This window comes from Diplotaxodon limnothrissa, linkage group LG6, assembly GCF_057381915.1.
Source record: "Diplotaxodon limnothrissa isolate DT_005_m linkage group LG6, D_limnothrissa_male_GT1.1, whole genome shotgun sequence".
Taxonomy (NCBI): Eukaryota; Metazoa; Chordata; class Actinopteri; order Cichliformes; family Cichlidae; genus Diplotaxodon; species Diplotaxodon limnothrissa.
This window is the reverse complement of record NC_140601.1, coordinates 20,325,797-20,336,886: the sequence shown is the minus strand read 5'-3', so window position 1 is coordinate 20,336,886 and position 11,090 is coordinate 20,325,797. Positions and strand designations below refer to the sequence as shown.

Below are 11,090 nucleotides of genomic sequence, written 5' to 3'. Positions count from 1 at the left end.
ATATGTCCGCAAGATATAAGCGCGGAACCTTATGAAGCAACTTGTGTTACTCCAGAATATTTCGCATTACGGCTTCTTCGTTGAATAGTTAATTTTTTTTAAAAGAACCAGTTTTATGGAGCGGGCATATAATATATTATACAGTTTTACATGTATTTTTCCAGTGACACATCGTGTGTTGTTTATTCGTAAGTAGAAAACAGGTGAAGCTGTGGTAGCTTTAGCACAGGGGAAGAAGAAGAAGCAGCCCACACCATAACAACAACGTGGTTTTATAGAAGCTACTGCTGCTGTAAGTATCACTCATAGTGACATTTAACGTGTTAGATACAGCTGTTTTTCCATTTACAAACCCCACCTCGGAACACCTTACCGAGGCTACTTTTTAAACCTTCACATGTGTTTCACCCCGCAGTGCTGACTTTATTTACAATGAAGCAACAGCCCGAAAACCAGCAGCAGCCCTCTCTCTATTTAGAAGTTTGCTTTCAAAACGAGGAGCCGCGCCTTCCCCTGCACACCTCCATCGTCCTATTCCTCCTTTCTTACTGCGAGTGCAAGTTTTTTAAAGTTTACCTGGTCTTCAAGAAACCCAGCAGCTCCGAGTCTCTGAGAAGTCAGCTGCCAGAGCATCTGGACTCCTCTGATGTTCAGTCAGAGGCTCTGCCTCAGCTGGTTAGGGACTGTCGCCTCCCTGCTGTTTTGGATGAGACTGGGCAGCTCTGCAGGGCAGGACTGGCAGTGGTCCTTAGACATATTATCAACAAAACCATCGAAGCTGACCCCTCCAGAAATGATGTACTGGCTCTGCTGGGTTTCAAGAAGACTTGTCTGAAAGCCTGCGCTGAGGTTAGTGGAAAAAAGGGAAGCAAACGACAAAAATGCACAAAAGAAAATAAACAAGTGATAAGGTTGAAAAAAAATCTGGTAATTCTTTGTTTTTACATTCATCGGGCCCCCAATATGCCCGAATATCAAAAAGAAATTAAAAATGCATGTTGTGGAAGAGTTCGGGTTTTAGGAGGTTAAATATGTCTAAAAGTAAGCACACAGTTACAAATCAGTTATAGTTAGCTGAAACCAAAGTATCCTTAGGCAAGAAATTGAACCCCAAGTTACTCTCCCGAGGCAGTAATTGGAATATGAATGTGTGTGAATGTTAGATAGAAAGCACTTTGGTAGAGAACGCATTGAAAAAAAGACCTTGTGTGAATGACTGAATGAGGCATGCTTTTTAAAGTGCTTTGACCATTTAGTGACTTCAGGAACAAACTGAAAGCTGTTGTGAAGCAGTGTAATGCTCTCTCCATAAGTAATGATTTGCTGAAATCAAAAAGAACCATTAAATCTTTGAATGAAAGGAAAACCGAACCAACTTAATGCGAACAAAACCCCAAAACTCAGTCATTACAAAAAGTGACGGTTAACAAAAAATAAAGACCATCTGCAAATCTACAAAATCAAGTAAACCAAATAAATGCAAAATCTTAGAGATCATCATTAGAAATCACACAATTAACAACTTTTAAAAAGTATTATAAGTAAATAATGAACTAATTCTTAGTTTGCTTTAAAGTTTGCATGGTTTCAGATCTAGGAAAGCTCTTATACCTCACAACTTTGACCGTCTATTGTTCCCCATCAGGGTCCCAGAAGGTTATTTATAATAGATTTGAGCAAATGGTGGTTCCCAGTTGGCTAATGAAATTTAAAGCACTCTGTGGTAAACTAGATGTATTTCACATATACACATATTCCACTTGTGATCCTTTCACTCTTCAATCCAAAAGGGAACAACGACAAAAGGAACTGCCAAAAAGTCAAAAACTGGAAAAAAACAAATTCTGACACCAAAACTTTTTTTCTCCTTTTTTTGTTTTGGAAATATGTAGCAAAGTTATGTTTTTTGTGTTTTTAATTACAAATAAATATCTGACAACTGCACAAGTTGTGCACAGTGCTATGATAAGGACTTGTATTTCAGCCTTTTTATTTTGAGTGCATTTACGGACAGACCTCAAACACCATGTTTTCCTCACTCTTAGGTGAGCCGGTGGACTAGATTGTGTGAAATTGAAATCCCCTCTGCTGTTGAAGAACATCTCCAGAATCCTGCAAATGATGATCAACAGGTGCCCCTCTCCATTCTCACTCTTGAGCGAAGGCTCGCGGAGCCTGTCAGAGTCCACAACGATGACAAAATACGAAGGCGGAAACTCCAGGAGCAGAGACGTGAAGAGTCTGCTGAAAGCCAAGAGAACCTGGACTCCGAGTCCGGGCTTGGACAGTCGTCTCAGGCCTGTGATGGACTTGAGCTTAGAGCAGCTTTGGCCAAACTGTCTGTGGATTCAGTACCAGCTTTAGCCACCAGAGAGAACTCTGAGATCAGGAAAGTGAAGACAGCAGATTTGCCTCCGTTGGAGCATGTGTTTGCCGAGGGACTGTACTTCACTCTGACTGATGTGGTGCTGCTCCCGTGCATCTATCAGTATCTGGTAAGGGCTTTTTGACATGTAATGAATTTTTGAGTGGTGTCAACAACCTCATTCTGATTGTTACTGTCTAATTAAGAATGGCACATACACATCAAAGCACAATTAATTTTATTAGCCCTTTTTTGTCAGTTTAAGCCTGTCGCTTTTATTTCACTGACACACTTTCTTTACAAATGCTCTTTCAATAATACACCTGTTACACAAACAGTCAAGTGCTGATAGGAAAGGCTTTGTCTCAGTGGATACAAAAGTGGCGCTGATGTCAGACTGAATGCTTTCATGCAGACCGGAGCGTGCAGTTACATGAATTTGCTGGCTCTTTAATACTTTTATTATGATGACTTGTCAAATTATGCATGATGTGTGGTTTTGACACTCTGGTCAGGGTGAACAGGTAGTACACCCAGTTCCCTTTTTTAAATCCAGCCAGGCAGAAACTTGGGTTAAGAAGACTCGCTGCATCAGACTTGGCACAGTTTTTGCTCTCAAAGGTGGTCTGGAGCCACCTGGCAAAGGCTGATAACACTGTACGGGGAGGGTTTTTATTCAAATGCAGCAGGTTGAAATACATTTTACTGACTTTACTTTGGGAACAGCTGACAGAGTTGGCAGGTTGTTATGTTGACCTAAAAAAACAAACTCCTAACTTGAAAATCTTTGAAGAATTTAGAAGCTCAAGTGCTCACTGAATATTCATTACGCCTCATTGTTTGTGATGAATTTGGTAGCAACTGCAGCGGCGAACCGAGAGCTGTAAAGTTCAGGCTTATGCTGTTATTGATCAGGAATGCTGCATTGTCTGGCAGTGGAGTGGGTCTCATTTCACCTTTCAGCTGTCTCCAGCTATTCCTCGACTGTGGGAAAGAACTGAAGTTCTCACAATGAGGCTTTTAGTAGTCAGCTGTGCCCCAGTGGTTTCCAGTTTCACACTCAGCCTAGCGTGTCTCCTCTTAACGGCCATCACTGTCCACAACACATGCAGCCACAGTGAATCCTTTCCACTCCACCCTCTTGTCGTGCTGCTGTTTACGTGCTTCGTCTCAGATCATGTCTCTGTTTGTTTCTTCACCCTCTCCTCCTGCCAGCTCTGTTTAGATTTTTTTTTTTTTGCCAGTCTGTCGCACAAGTGTTCACCAGCGTGATGTGTGAATTCTGGTGGAACGTGGCATCTCGCTCCGCTGGCAGTAACATGTCAGTCGAGTCACTTAATCAATATTTCCTTGTTGTTTTCCTCTTTCTCTTTCATCCTTTCATCCTTTTCTTGGTCTTTAATAGTGTTCCCTCCAAGCACGCGCTGCCGCCACTCTACATCATCTCCCCCACCTACTGCGCTGGTACGGCCGTGTCCAGGAGGTACCGGGGGTGCTTCGGGCAGCCAAGGCTTGTGGGCTACTTCTGTCCATACCCCAGGCTCCCACGTCTGGACTCCCAATTCTCTCAGCAGAGGACAACCCAACCAGTCTACCGGTGGAAGAGGAAGAAGGCCGGGAGATGGCCCCAGAGGTTCCTTTTGTCGGCGGCCCAAGGCCCACAATGACTAAACTCAAAGTAAATGATTACTTTCCTTTACTTAATCCCCAGCATGCTTTGCAGCTATATGTTAACCAAACATGTTTTGTTCCAACACTTCCATCCTGACCTAATATCAAGGGATCTGCCTCCCATTGTCCCCTAACTGCACAGATTCGCAGCCTCCAGAGTGGTTGTTAAGTATTATCCCTGTAATTTCATGCCTCCATTTTCTGTTGATTGCGCCTTCAAGAGTGTAGCTCTGAGTTAATGTTTTGGTTTCTGGCAGACTTTTGTAATTGTTGGATATTTAGTTTTTCTGCCAGATATTTAACAGTGATTGCTTTCACTCATAAAATTAACATTTTAAGTGGTCTTAAAAAAAAAAGAAAGGAATTCAAAGCTGTTATCGATGCATATTATTTTGCTCTTGTAGACATTACAAAAAAAGAAGCTTTTTTTTTTTTAAGACTAACAATCTGTTTATGAGAAAAAACACTGTATTTGCCTGGGGTGCTTTTTTTAAATGCACATTTCAGTATTCTCAGTGGATCCTGTTACCACTTGCAGGAGTGCAGACAGTGCACATTCAGCTTATCTTCATTTCAGGTGCAATAAAAACAGTGAATCTGGTCCAAAACAAAAATGTTATAGCTTTACTTAGTTTATAGTTATGGCTAAAAATCTACATGTGCACAGGCAAGATACACGACCCAATGCAGGTCCCTTAGGAAGGATTGTCGAGAGACTTGCTCATTCGCACACGTTTATAGATTTCTTTGCTCCATATATTACCTCTGCAACAGCAGGAGATAAGCAGGCCCAGCTGTTTTAAAGGAGACTGTCTCCTCAACCCTGACTAACCTCTCGCCACTGAGCCCTCAGACTGTTTACTTGGCTTTTTTTGCTCTGCTCTCTTAGGAAAGATATTTCTGTGATTTCCTGCTGGCTACATTTCTATAACAATGTGAGCGAGGCGAGGAGAAAAAAAAACAAGAGGTTTGGAAAATTCTGATGAGGGTGAGTGAGCTGGGTGGTCAGGATGGGATGTCTTTTTTAGATGTGCTGTGTTGCCGGATGAAATTTAGTCAGGCCCACATGTGTGTAAATGACAGTTTTGCTGGCAGGTTAAAATCCGACATTAAAACCGAGAGGAATGCGTGAACACACACAGACAAACACACAATGGCCACCATTCTCTGCCTAGAGGGATTACAAGGATGGCTACATGTCGCCATCATCATGTCTGCAGTGCAGCTGTTGCGCTGGGTAATGTGCCTGTCTGTTTGCGTCTGTGTGCGCATATATGTCCTCTGTGTGTGTCCCACCAAGGTATAAACACACAGTCTGCCGTCTCACATGGTGACAGTCGATCCTTCACGGCGGCTAACCAGAGGCAGTGGGCTCATCTCGCAACACCATTCACATTACAAATGGCTCATAAACTCTGCCCCTTTATCACTCCAGTTAACACACACTCATGCATACTGTTCAAGCTCCCCATGCAGTGATCTGTGGAGCCCCAGCCTGTGATCTGTATCTATGGTAAACAAGCAGGCATCCCGACACCAGAAATTAAGACCCGGTATTATCACTGCCTAACAAAAGCTAACACAACTTGGATATCAAAAATAGAGTTTTTTTTAAAAGGAGAATTACTGGGTTTGCAGGAAGGAAGTTAAGTCTTTGATTTTATGTCTGATGAATTGGGTTCATAGGGGAGCTGTTGTTCCAGAAACAGCGATTGAAGACAGTCTGTGTGTGTTCCCATGAAAAACTCCTCACTGAAATCAACGAGCATTATGGCAGGATAATAACGCAGTCTTGTATTATTACCTATTATTTGTCATTTGGGTTTAAAGTTTGACCAGACATCCTTGTTGCAGGTGAACTATCAAACTTAAGAATATGATTTAATAGAAGAAATAGAGCTTTAAACAGAATCACCTTTTCATATTCAAAATTATTAAAGCTTTAAGGTGCATGTTTCCTTAGTGTACTTTGAGGTACCTCAAACATATTTACCCAGTGACCAAAAATGACCTTATCAGCATTTGCACTACAAGTTTGTGTTACTGTGGAGAGTGAATATAATTGGTTTTGGCACAGACTTTTTGAGCTTGAGGTTTGCAGTGTTGTAGACTTTGATTGGTTTGTATTATATAGTAGTATGTGTTTATATAAAGATGAATAAAACAAAATATTAGAATATTTTAATATGGCAGCGAGACATTGTTCAACCCCAGTGTATAACACACAGATCAGTTAGTGTCAACAGAACTAAGGGTTTTTAGTAATATAGTCTTAATTGCAGTGCTTTTATTGCATCATAGTGATGCACCTCACAGTGTATGTATTTTTCTGATGTCATTGTACATGATAGTCAAGTCTTTATTCATGAAACGCATTTAAATGTAACAGACGGTGACCATAGTGTTGCACTAGGGCTGCACGATTAATCGTTAGAAAATCGCGATCTCGATTCATACTTATGTGCGATCTCATTTCCAAGTGACAACGATTTAAAAGAAAAGAAAAAGAAAAAGACGACGACGATTGTACCGCATTTTGATCCGGGACGTAATCTGCATGAAAACAAGCGCTCACTCTTCCTGCTCAACAAATGACAAGGGCGGAGCCTTATACCACGTGATACAGAAGCTGTGCCGTGTGATGCTAAAATTAGCAGGGAAAAAACAACGGAGAGCACGTCAGGGATGACGAGAAAGTGACAGGAGAAAATCCGTCCCGGTCAACCACCCAAACATTAATAACAGGAACCTACAGCGCTTCCCTATACACGTCGAACTCCCGCAGGCAAAGAAATTACAGAGGCTATCACTTATCACCTGACCAAAGATATGGCTCCCATCAACACTGTGCAAAACGAGGGATTTAGGAAAATGATCAACACCCTAGACAAACGCTACACAGTGCCCTCCCGCAACTATTTTTCTATTGTTGCACTACCTGCTCTATACACGCAGTGTCGAGCAACGGTGGAGACGGAATTACAAGCAGTACAACATTTTGCGGCAACGACAAAATGTGAGACATTTGTTGTTTTTATGTTTATTTATTGTTTTTATGTTCAGTCTCAACTGTTACGAAGTTGATGTGCAGTTAATAAGCGAAATAAATATTTATACTGGAAAAGAAAATCGTGAGAGAATCGTGATCTCAATTCTAATAAAAAAAAATCGTGATTCTCATTTTATGCAAAATCGTGCAGCCCTATGTTGCACATATTTAATGTTCCATGTTAGACCTTCTATTAAAAGGGTGTCATATTATAGTAAGATGAGCTTTTTTCCTCTTTATATGGGAAACAGCTCCAGGGATTTACTGAAACAAGTGCAAACGTCTATGTAAATACAGACAGTACAAAAGATGGACATAGCTACCGTGATGTCGTCCACTGATTTCTGAATTCGGTGAAACCTCTGCATGAGTGTTTCCATCTACGCTGTCCTGGTTGCATAAAATATTTTATTTAATATGACCCAAATTTCTTTGGATCTTGGCTGCCTTTTGTTCTTTTCTGTCAAAATGATCTAACACAGCTCTGAGGAAGCCAATCCATGATTGATAGAGTTTCATTTTTCATTTTTTTGTATCCACATGTGCTTTTACTGCATTGACAGTGAGTTCGGGATCATCGTCTTGCTGAAAAATTAAGGCTTTACCAATAGAGGCTATTGCATGATTGAGAATATGCCTTTCACGTTTCATTTTAAAACACCATTCAGATCGCTCATTCTACCATGCCTGTATACCTGCGGTTTCAGTCAATTTCAGAGTCTGTAGCAAATGAGCTGTTGCTACCCCAGACGCTGTGGTGAGAAACACGGCAGGAAAGGAGAACTGAGAACACAGCCTCATCAGGAGCTTCTAAATAGCGCTGCCTTCTAGCAACAAATATTGCATCTATCTAGACAAACTTTAGCAAAGCTAGTTAAATACATAGTTAGCCCTGCTGTCATCATGGAGAGAACTAAAAAAAAGTTTACCATGGTTTCCCTGGTTCTCTTGCTATTGTAGTTAATTGTACTAGATGTGCTGGAGTATGTTCTGTACTGGTGAAGCAATGTTCTGTCTTGAAAATTTAATAAGAGTTGTATTGTGTGCAAGGTAGCAGAGGGCTTGTACAAAATAAGTCACTCGATTACAACAAAGGCTGTAGGTTTCTATAGTAACTTGTATTTGTATATTTGTGTGTGTGTGTGTTTGCATGTGTGTGTTCTTCCCTAAGGAAAATGGCATCGAGGCAGTCTTCACTCCTCATCCTTGCCCTTCCTGGACCCTCCCATGGGAAAGCTTACCAGGAGCGATCAACCCTACTGAAGGTAAACTCTAATCTTGCCTCGAGGCTGTGCTCTTTGCTGGCTCCATTTTATTTTTGCCCTCCTGCCCTTGCACTTTTATCATTGCCCCTTTGGTTTGTTTTAGTTTTATTTTCTTGTATTTATTTGATGTCTTCATCTCTCTTTGTCCTCCTTTCACTATTTTTACTTCCCTCATGTTTTGTAAGCCTGTATGCCTCTGCAACACTCCACAGCCTCTTTCTCCCACCTTATTTCTGGGTTGACTTCAAAAAACACAAATGTTACTATATATGGAGCGAGGAACATGAATAAATATTTGCATTATACCTTTCGGTACTACTGTGGCTGTTGGTGATTTATAGCTGCACCTAATGCTAACACATTTTATGTTAATCTGCAGGTGGATGCGGTTCCCCTTGAGGGTCCCCTAATGATTTTTAATCTACATGTGCTATCCTGCTGATGTTGTAGGGTGAAAGTGTGAAATAGGTCTGTGGTAGAACAAGAGTCAAAAACAATAAAAACACCTAAAAAGGTTCAAAGACAACTTGTACAGTGTCCCACTTGTCTTAGTGGATACTTCTTGCTGTGAGAGTAGTTTGTGATAGACAATGGGGGAGGTTTGTTGATTGCTGCCCCAGGTGGCATTGGAGCAACAGAGAGAGGGGAAAAATCTGTTTCTTTGCCTCTTTTCCTCACCTGCATTGTTTCTCTTTTTAGTGAGATGTCTTTGTTGTTAGCAACGCTAAATGATGCACATGCATCACTCCCAACATATAAGTGTTATTCCATCCATCCATCTCAATCCAATACATTTGAATCCGTCCATCCATAGAGAGATAGACAACCATTCACACTCACATTCCCATCTTTGGCCATTTTTGGAATAGACGTGCATGTTTATAGACTGTGGGAGAAAGCTGGAGCCCGGAGAGACCACCCCCACAGACACAGGGAGAACATGTAAACTCCACAGTCTGGCTTTGGTGGGACCTTCTTGCTGTGAGGTGAGGGCACTTGCTGCCATACGGTCACGTTGCCGCTTCAGTGTTATTGACACAAGAAATTGGGGAAGGTAGATGAAGGCACATGCTTCATGCATGTGATTGTTTAAATATTTCAATTTTCTTTAATATTGTGTAGCGCACTCGTTTCTTTCTTCCTTTCATTTTTGCTTATTTGGGAAATTGTTACAAGCAGGAGTTCATGCAGTGCCTATTTCCTCCAACAAAGAAAATGAGAAAAGGAAAAAAAACACCTTAATTTAAGATCTCTACCTCTTTTCAGCTTTTGTTTTGTGTAGGTCAAATTTCCACTTCATTACCATGATATTAAGCTTTTTTTTTTCACTCCAAGCAACTTGAATAGTAAATTGATTTTATCCATATCCAAACCAAACAGGTTTACAAAATGATACATTACCATACAATACAACAAAAACCCCGCAGAGAATGAGCAAACACGCTAAATAAACAGATAAACGAGCTGTTGAGTGATTTTATTTATTTTGCGTCCTGAAGCCTTTGCTCTGTGATCCATCTTTTAACTTGCGCTACTTTGAAGCGTATTTTCCCGATGTATTTATTCCTACTTTTACTGATTCAACAGAAACTTTGATAACAAACGGTGTTTTGATTTGCTCATTGTTATTTTCTGTTTGTGTGAATATTCCAGGCAGTCAGTATGACACACATCTAAATTGATGTGTTGCCCAAATAAGGGCCTGTTAGCACATTGACATATTTCTATTATCTGTCATAATTTTGAGATAAAAAATTAAAAAAATGTGTTTTAATATTTGGTCTTTACTTTCAAATTGTTTTCATTTGAAGCTGTATACAAATGTGCAGTGTAGGATTTATAAAAACATAAAGGTTAAAAATGAGCAAAATAAAAAAGCACCCAATCTGGACCTGTACATATATTCACAATTCTGGCAGCTGGGCAGTAGCAGATTTCAATAACTGTAGTATGTTTTTTTTTTTCTTTTTCATTTATTTCTCTCATTATGCCAGCGAAATAAATACTTAATTATGAATATGTAACTTTAAAAGTCTCTCAACTCCTCATTACGTACTTTAAATATTGTAAAATTGAAGTAAAGTCATGATGCTAATTATTGTTTATTGACACTTACTTACTTGGCTTAGTTGGTTTGAGGCTCTTGCCATTAAAACAACAAGCATTAAAACCAATGGATCTTTGCTACTAAAAACCTGATTTAAGATCACTGAGTTCCTGATGCAGGCTATCTGTTGTTTTAGAATCCAAGAAGATGTTTGCCCTCCTTAATGCAATTTACATGATTGATGCTTAGTTACCACATTTAGACACCACACTACCTTTGCTTTCATCTAGGTGTAGACCCGAGTGTCGTCCATTGATCTGTTGCTGTTTGGTAGTATCAAGATAAGGTTGGAAGAGTAGTGGGGAGGGGAGGTTAGACCAGACTTAGGAAATATCCGACTTCTGTTAGCGGGTCAGCTTTTTGTATTCGGTGCTCTCATTGTATGGGACTTCATTTACTTGGGTGTTTGTATCAAGTTTGATGACTGATTTAAGACTGAAGTGCACAGATAGTCTGTCATGTTCTTCACATGGGCAAAAAATGTAAATACAGTTTTTCTCATGTTTGTTAAGAAATTTTGATGAGAAATAATTCAAAATGTGTTGAGATATTTATTTAAAGAAAACAAGGTTGAGGTATAGGAAAGTCAAGGCATCTCCTAAATTAGAAGAGTTCATTGTATGTTAAATAAAT

The 11,090-nt window shown here is 40.2% G+C and overlaps 1 protein-coding gene across 1 annotated transcript in view; it reads left to right on the top strand.

Moving 5' to 3' along the window:
• The first annotated feature begins 178 nt into the window (after positions 1-178).
• The window catches only part of gstcd (glutathione S-transferase, C-terminal domain containing), a 52,448-nt gene continuing 41,536 nt past the window's right edge, over positions 179-11,090 (top strand). Inside the window, exons 1-5 of the mRNA XM_085355857.1 lie at positions 179-292; positions 416-849; positions 2,046-2,495; positions 3,771-4,043; positions 8,257-8,350. Coding sequence (XP_085211983.1) covers positions 433-849; positions 2,046-2,495; positions 3,771-4,043; positions 8,257-8,350 — 1,234 coding nt within the window. The 5' untranslated portion in view covers positions 179-292; positions 416-432. The remainder of the gene's footprint in view (positions 293-415; positions 850-2,045; positions 2,496-3,770; positions 4,044-8,256; positions 8,351-11,090) is intronic.